The sequence below is a fragment of the Morone saxatilis genome, unplaced genomic scaffold (assembly GCF_004916995.1).
Source record: "Morone saxatilis isolate NCDOM2014 unplaced genomic scaffold, NCSU_SB_2.0 Contig16, whole genome shotgun sequence".
Lineage (NCBI taxonomy): Eukaryota > Metazoa > Chordata > Actinopteri > Moronidae > Morone > Morone saxatilis.
The window spans coordinates 14412440-14421324 of record NW_023339718.1 but is presented as its reverse complement, the minus strand read 5'-3'; the positions used below and the strand labels follow the sequence as shown (position 1 = coordinate 14421324).

The window sequence follows — 8885 nt, the reverse complement described above, 5'->3', positions numbered from 1 at the left end:
TGTGTGTGTGTGTGTTACATTTAAAAGGGCTTAATTGTTGTCAGTTTTGGGCCAGTGCAGGGTAATATTTTTCTATTTTAATAGTTTAATAGGTAGTCATTCAATGTATAGTGATCAGAGTCCAATTTGTCTGGCAACACATTTTGGGTGTATCCGTACTTACATTTGACCAACAATCAGTTCATTACAGTTATGTTTTAGTGTTTAGTATCAACATGTGTTTGGCATTTTCCTCCTCTCCCTCTCTCTGTTAGTACCCAGTGGAAATACTTAGGAGACAGTAATCCACAGAGACGCAGAGATAGTGGCTGTCTGTGTCACCTCAGCTCAGCACAGCCTCCGAGCATGTAGGCTGCTGGTGTGACGGGAATGCCATTCACGTTCAAGCCAAGACTAGACTGTGTCTTTGTTTGTGTCAGAGAGTGAGGAAGAACTGAGTAAGGGAGAAAGAAAGGCAAAATTTTAATTTAAGAGCCAACACCCTCTGCCTGGAGGCTACACTGAAAAATGTCCCTGTTGTTGCAATGACAAGATATATATTAAAGCTTCTTATATTAAAAATGTTTTCAAAAAATCTAAATCTATAATCTGTCTACAAAATCCATTAGTCTTCTTGTATTATTTATCAATATTGGTTGGGTAACGTCCATGTCTAGTGCCTGTGGTGGAAGATGACTCAAATTGACTCAAATTATAAACACATTTATTTAGCCAGAGATTGAGTGTCCTGGCATGATGTATTTGTTCCTTATTTGGACACTGGAAAAGTACACACAAAAAAAGTACTGTGGCCATATTTAACCTCAAAGCAGATAAAGATTTGTCAGCAAAATCCCAGTCTTGTGGAATACAGATATGCAGTCTTCTCTACCACATACATCTATCAATAAAAGGTTTCTCCTGAACTTCCCACTGAATGTAGGCGATGAGAAAAAAGAAGTAGATAGGACAGTGTTTACACACCATTTTCATCGAGGCGTCAGTCAAGGCCATGTCAAAAAGAACAGTGAGTATCTGTGTCTGTCTGGGTTTATCTGAATGAGGTGATTTGCCCAGAGCAGTAGTGGCGGGGGCTGTTGCACTCCAGTAATAATAATGAAACGCACAGAATCTGCCACCAGGATGGAAAGATTAGATTTATTACAGAAACGGGAAAAAAAAGCAAGGGTTTACCTCACTGAACTGCTCCTCTTTCATGAAAGAAAAACACTACTTCATGCCAACATGACCTTGCTTTTATTAAAACACAGATCCAAAAGGTAGGATAATATCCATGGCAACAGGTAATGTCTCATGTAAGCGGTTACTTTATTGATATTGATATAACCGTCACAGATAAATCAGGTGAATCACTGGTTATGAAACACACAACCCAAACCGACTGCATTATGTATGTGCAACATTACTGTGTAAGTGCAAAGAATAATCGAAAACGAAATTGCAGTTGATTAAAGAGATTAACTGGTGTAGTCTAACGCCACAGGTCTTCAGTTTCTTGAATCTGTTTAGCTTCTGTGGTTTCCATAATAACATCTGAGCTTATTTTTTAAAGCTGACTTTCAACTATTACAAAACAAGTATGGCTCAGTCACACGGGACGACTGCAGTCACATGAACGAAACAAGGAACTTAAAGTTAATTAACTCATCATATTCTGATAGAAAATATGCATACAAGTCTTTTTAAACACCTCTTTTAATATGTGTCTGTTTAATTTACCTGTGAGATATTTTCAGGGAACCTACCATGACAAAAAAGGACGGGTCAGGATCTACTTAAACGCATGCAAACACACTTAAACACACTCCTGAGTGACAAGAAGAGGAAGGACGGTGAAAGAGGAACTTCATGTCAACAATGGCCCTTGTCTTAAAGTGGCAAGAGAGTGGAAGAAAGAGGGGGAATAAAAAAAGAGGAGATGAGGAAGTGAAAGACAGAATAAAATGTGCAACCTATAGAAAAACTGCAATTTCGTGTTCGCATGTAGGCACAAATCTACTGTGTGACTGGGAGTAAGCGTGTGTATTTAAGAAAGTATATCCCTGATGCCATGTAAGACAGTATTATGTGTGCGTGTACCTGCAGCCCAGTGTTGTCTGTAGCAGGGTGGTGATCCCCACACAGAAGAAGATGGTCCCTATGAGCTGACTGGTGGCCCACTGATCGAAGCCAACGCACATCGCCTCAGCGAGGAGGAATGGCACAGCGATAGTTCCACTGAAACACGTCAGGTAGTGCTGCAAAGACAAGAAGCCACAGAGTCGGTGTGTGTTTACTGTTTGACTTTGTTCGACATGACATTTTGAGGTCTACGCTGCTGGTTAGGTTAGGTCAGCAGAGCACAAAAACACCATAGCTACAACCTTTTAAATATATAAATATGTCTAAATATTACCTACCAACCTTCCAGGTAGAAAACTCACTTAGAGTTCATTACCTTTTTGTTTGCCTGTTAGCTGAATTTCTCAAAAACAAAAAACCCCAACACATTTATGGTTAATTGTAAATGGGTGGCACTCAAAGTGCTTGATACTAATTGTTGAATTATTCGTTCATATAGTTATCAAGCATCATTATAAACCGCTATGGTTTATTTCTTTTCTTCTGTTGTCAGACAAGCAATTCAAGCTATTCTTAATCTGTCATATTACAATATCATACATAGACATACAAGTTATGACTCCAAAACAGAGGCAGATGACAGAGGAAAAAAGTCCAGTGTCAGAAACAAACATTGTGGTCACACATTGAGGACATCAACTCAGTAAACCAACAGATAACTGCTGTGAGCACAATCCTATTTTTGTGTCCAGCATCCAGTTGCATAATAAATATTATAGACGGTCAGATGAAAAATACTGCACTGAGATGACAAGCACACGCACAGGAAAGGATATGACACACCCTGTTTACACAGGACATGTAAGTGCATGTTTTTCAGTCCATATGGTGAAACACATGCGTTAGTCAGGTAAAGAAAATATACTGACGACTGTGAGTCAGCCATGTGAAAAACAACGTCCAGTGCGTAGATTTACCTGTAAGCCTAAGAAAACACACAGGTACCAGGGTGGGGTGTCTTCAATGGTATAGATCATATCCATCCTCCTTGCGTCTGTACTGTCTGTGCTGTCCAACGTCTCAGACATTGAGCTCTACAAACACACAAAGAAACAGGATGAATGAGATCTTCATAGTTTATATCTTTCTTGACATGTTTACTTTTGTCCTCTACACTAAAATAATATTTATGCAAACATACAGGAAAATAACTAATAAATAATAATCACACAGTCATATCAATGGTTGATGTGAGAACAGTAGGCTAACTTTTTTTTATCATTCATAAAATTCAGAGAAAGAAAGAAACTGTGTGAAAGAGAAAAATAAACACATGACTTCATTCTCTCAGCAAAGAAAAATGCACAGTCACAGTGAGAGTGAGAAAACAGAGGACAGAGGAGGAAAAAAAAGGGAAGATAAGATGGCTACTGTTTGAGGAGTCGGACTGATTTCTGGTCCACATGTCGTCAGCACTTTCCTGTGCTAGTTAGAGTGGGAATGAGTTTGTGTTTTACTGTTTTAAATACAAAGAACCAGGTAAGTAGTGAACCATAAAACTGAATTTACCAATACCAAATGTTTATTTGTTAAATTCAAGCTATAAATTATAAAATGATATCACACGCACACACAAACGAAGGTCATAGTTTACCTTGCTTTGTATTTAATACTAAAACAAAAACAATTCAAAAGTTATAAATATAAACGTTATAATGCTTAAGATTTTCATTATTTATGGTTGTTTTTTGTTTTTCTACTCATCCGTCAAAAATGGATCAGTTTTCATTTTTGAAGGAGTAATGAAACAAAAAGGAGCAGCCACAGTGGGCAGACAAAGAGTTTTTAGGAGACAAGCTGCACACCTCCAACCTCTAACCAAGGAAACTTGCTGCTGAGTGGAAAACTACCCGCGCCACGTGCAGCATGAAATCAGAAAGTGGATTCAATTATTTTTGCCTGACTTCTTTAATAAAACAATGTCAGTTTGTTTGGTCTCACTGTAAACAGATGCAGTTGCTGTTCAAGGAGTGTTTGCTGTAGCATAAGGCCACACTTGTTGTTACTATGGTAACTTTAGATTGGTGGTACTACAGACTGAAATCATGAGGATTACAACTTTAATAATGTAGGGGAAAGGTGAGAGGGGAAAAGCAAAGTCATTAAAAGTGTGATTCTGACTGTAAGCTTTTAGAACCATGTGACTATAAGTCAGTCTGCATATATAGAGACTTATTTGGGAATAAACCAGCACGAGAAATGGCGATTGTTTTTCACTTATCAATCTTTCCTCTCTAGTTACCTTTTCTGCTCTTTGATTTTCTTTAGTGTAGATGGCCATCAGCTCTGTGTTCTCAGTATCCTGGTCTCCACTGGCACCACCCACTCCATTTACCACCACCTGAAACACACACACACACATAATTCAGATCATTAATGTTGTCCTTTTTCATTTAATGGCAATTCATAAGGCAATCTTAATTAGTTTGTGAAAAGCACGCTGGCCCAAACTTTGACACATTGTTGGCCGGCTGACAAAACCACATGAAAACACAGGTGAGCAAATTTTTGTGTAAGTGTGTGTTGATGCAGCGAGGTGTGAAAGAATAAAAAAGTGAAATTGCCAGGATGTTATTGAACCAGATTTGGTAACCTGCACATGAACACGTTTTTCCAACATTATGCAAACTCACCTTACAAAAACAAATATCATCCGCAGAGTATGTGTGTGACTGTGTGCTTTTCCTGTGTATGTCCCAAAAGTATCTGTGTCATGTTAATCAACAAAGTGAGGGTCATTATAAGTGGAAGAGACGGAGAGGAAGATTACAAACACTAAATGGGACATTTAGAGATTATATACTTTTGAATGTTTTCATGCCTGAGGGGCAAGAAGTGTGTAAACATGCTCATCCACCAACTGCTTCCAGTCTGTCTGTCCTGTGATCCCTTGTGAGAAGAAACATCAAGCAGAGGACAGACCTTCGAATGTACTCAAGGATTACTCACATGTAAACATACTTTGCTGTGTCTACATGCCGAGCCCCCCCCCCCAGATTAAACACTGAGCAGCTGTACATGTAAAAATAATTTGTGAAATGTTGGAGATTAATGTCTGTAACCTAGGGGAATTTACAGTCAGGTACACAAACTTCTCCTCACAATGCCTCAATGGGACAAAATAAGCACAAAGGAAACTTTAAGCTTGTATCATATTTCCTTCCCTTTGTGTTCTACTGAACCAATTTCCAATACCAGTTCAGGAAAGACCGAACCGCAAACAAGCTGAAAATACCGACATTGTCAGTTTATATAATGATATGGTGAATGTGTGAGCAAACAAAAGCATTAACATTCATTTAGAGTTATGTTTCTGGACAGCAGATGAATTCAAGTTCAAGTTTTCATATCCGGGTGCTGGGTCGCAGTAGCAGCAGCCTAAGCAAGCCGTTTGTTGTCATTATGCCTTTTGACCTACATGAAGTTATGGCCTGGTGCCAAGAGGACAAACAAAAGAAATGGATGGACTAAGTGGCAGCATCAATTGGCCATGAAGTCCACCGTTTGTACTCGGGCTGTCTGCTCACACAAATACATTACAGACAAAAAGCAATGCCAAATCTGAGCTTGAGTCCATGAAAGAGAGAGATGGGGGGAGGGAGAAGGAAGAGGACAGTAATTATAAGGTTGCGTGCATATTGACCAAACCTAGTCTTTGTCATTTGTTCATTATGTGAGCATGTCCCTGATACGGCTGTGGTTTTGTCTGTGTTGAAACATTGCAGTACAGTACAATAAAAAAAAAAGGCCAATAAACACAGTTGTGTACCGGAATAGGGTAGAAATCTGCGCAATGTTTGCTTTCCTCCTCATATTTTCCTCCCTCACTGCTGCTGTCCAACGACTTGGAGGTGGTATTCTTCCCCACACCCATCCTTGTGTCTTTGATGTGCTCCCCCTCCTCCTCCTCTTTCTCTGTCCCGCCTCTGTCTCGCTCCTGTGTGAACACTGCAGATGAATCCTTCAGTCCGATTACATCGTCCAGGACTGCCTCACCTGCTTGGATAAAAATAGACAAATAAACAGAGAGATTAATATATGGATTTATAACTTTATGGGTTCCAATATCCTAAGGTCATTGTGAAGTCTGATCACATCAGAGAGAACTGAGAGGCTGCCAGGCCGTTAAACTTGACTCAGGTCTCTTGTTTGTCCAAAATACGCCAAAAGTATGCTAACTGCGCCCATTTATCAAGTGAAAGGAGAAATCAGTATTCTGTTATATAGCTTTATAGGCTTTTTTGTTGCTAAACAGATTATGAAAAAGCCCCTTTAACACATCAGTTGTGGCTCTGCTTTCTTGACTAGGTGATTAACCAATTTAGAGCTGAAACAGGTAAGCAACTATTTTGATAATCAATTAATCATGCAAGTACTTTTTCAAAACAAAAAAAGACTGACTATTAGTCAGAAAAAAATAACAATCTGAAGACATTACCTTGGCCTTTAAGAAAGGCGTTTTATAGACCAAACAATTAATCAAATAATCAAGAAAATAATCAGCAAATAACTGCTAGTTGCAGCCCTATACCAATCATTAACAAATAATAACAGCGTAACTGAGAGATAATAAACTGTAATTCCTACATTTCATAAATACTCCATATTGCCAACAGGTCTGACACAAGAGAGGAGGAGGTAATACATAGAGAGGCGAGATTATGCAAAGAGATGTGAAGAAAAGTGAAACATGGACATGTGTTTGATAGAGAGGAGGAACAGAATGATCAGAGTTGAGAGGATGAAAAAGGTGCAGGAGGCAGAGAGAGAGGGATGTCAGTTTGTTCTAGCCGGGGATGGCGTTGTTCAGTTTCTGGTCAGTGTAGGTTTATCATTAACTGTCACTCACTGACAGTATTGTAATGAAAAGTATGAGGGAGTGAAGAGTTGTCAAGATCAGTGTTCAGAGCCGTCACTCAACTACCTGTCAAACCCAATAAAAAGACCATCACACGTCGACATCAAGTGTTCCTGCATGAACCAATTGCTTTGAAACTTTTCCCTTCATTTACTATTTTAAAAACATTTACAGATCAGTTAATGCTAAAAATGGAAATGAGAGAAACCAATATCTCTGAGGAAGTTGCTCATATTCTTAATATTTGTGACTGTGTGTGATGACCGCTGTGACTGAACTGTCTTGTTGTATCTATTTTTATATCAGGTCTCTATTGTAAAAGAAATCTTGATCTCACTGAGACTTCCTGATTAAATAAAGCTGAACTAACCAACCAACTAATGCAGTGGTTTGGTGTACAATATGTGACAAGAATAAATATTCTCCACAAAAAGACAGTCACACATGTTTGTCTGATGCACAAAGCATGATGATTCATGTCTCAAGTGACATCTCTGACACCACTGTCTGGAATTAACAAAACAGTAAAGAGGTTCACACTTTGTTTTTACATTTCAAAATTACAGTACTTTGGTCCTTTAACAACATCTTATTGCTGTTGTTGTGTATTGTGTTGGCTCTTTAAGATAGTGGCATTAGCCAGGTCATGAACCATGTCCCGCTGTAAATGAAATTACATCACACACCAATACTGTAATAGATCATCAGGGTCGACAGGTTCACTTTACAAGTAGTGTTGCAACACAAGGACATGATGGATGATGATCACTGAGAAGACACCTTAAAATGTTGACCTTATCCTCCAAATAAATAGTCTTACAGATGAGTGAAGTGTTTAAAAGCCATCCTCTTTCATCCCACTGGACTGCGGTTTCATTTTCTTCATTATTTATACATCAAGTTACCAAACCATCTCTGTACTCTATGTACTCTCTGTACTATAACAGTCTAACTGATTAACTAAATGTTGGTTGGTATTTTGGTTTCTTGGCTCCCCATTTTTCATTATGTGTGTGTCTAGACGGTGATGGTAGGAGTGTGACGTAAATATACAAATTATACTGACCCAAACTAAGACCCACGTGATCAAATATTCAAAAGCATTCCCTTAACATGTTTCTTACATGCATTTAAAACATAGCAAGCCTGAACAAGTAACTGGATATTTCTTTTCCAATAATGGATATAAAAAACTCCCAGAACTGTGATTTTCAGTATAACTTATGGTATTAACATCTTCTTAACAATCTGTAAAAAAGTCTGCGACTGCTGACTTTAAAAGCTATGAACCCTGCTTGGTAAAAAAGTATATCATTATATAAGTTTGTAATTTAATTACAATATTGCTCAGAAACAAATGTAAGTAGCCTTCAGCTTTAAAACACTGACCATATAATCACAAATACTCAATTTGAGTCCAGTCTGGAACATTTTTCCCTCCCTAAATTTTTACTATAAAAAACAGCAATGATGCCCCCCTCAAAATACTTTATACATAGAAATATTGCCACTACATATACTCCTTAAATTGTTCAGCCCTACAGTGCAGCTATGTTTACTGAAACTACAGAAGAGATGTATATTATTCTAGCGTCACCTGCATATCCCAAAATATTTTTCCCACCCAGCCAGTCTCCCTGCTTGCAGTGTAAAAATGTTGGGATAGGTGTAATACCTAGTTGACACATCCCATCACTCCTGTCAAGCTGGGCGGCTGGGAGCATCTGTGTGGAAGGGGCAAGAGAGAGAGGGAAAGGAGGAGGCAGAAGAAGAAGTAGAGAGGAAGAGAGGAAAGAGAAGGAGAGACTGGGGAGGCAGAGGGGTCAAGGATAAGGAGGAGGAGGGAGGTGAGACATAAGTTAATTTGACAGACAGCATTTAATCACAAGCAAAAAGTTAGTGTGTA

General features: G+C 38.7%; 1 protein-coding gene across 3 annotated transcripts in view; it reads right to left on the bottom strand.

Annotated features, from left to right (window-relative positions):
- slc23a2 (solute carrier family 23 member 2) overlaps positions 1 to 8885 on the bottom strand; it is a 35046-nt gene that overhangs the window by 12529 nt on the left and 13632 nt on the right. Inside the window, exons 2-6 of one of the 3 annotated variants that reach the window (XM_035658325.1) lie at positions 8655 to 8785; positions 5891 to 6120; positions 4364 to 4462; positions 3039 to 3155; positions 2080 to 2237 (exon numbers count right to left, since the gene is read on the bottom strand). In XM_035658325.1, coding sequence (XP_035514218.1) covers positions 2080 to 2237; positions 3039 to 3155; positions 4364 to 4462; positions 5891 to 6120; positions 8655 to 8703 — 653 coding nt within the window. In that variant the 5' untranslated portion in view covers positions 8704 to 8785. The remainder of the gene's footprint in view (positions 1 to 2079; positions 2238 to 3038; positions 3156 to 4363; positions 4463 to 5890; positions 6121 to 8654; positions 8786 to 8885) is intronic. The other 2 variants (XM_035658326.1, XM_035658327.1) reach the window with 2 other exon arrangements.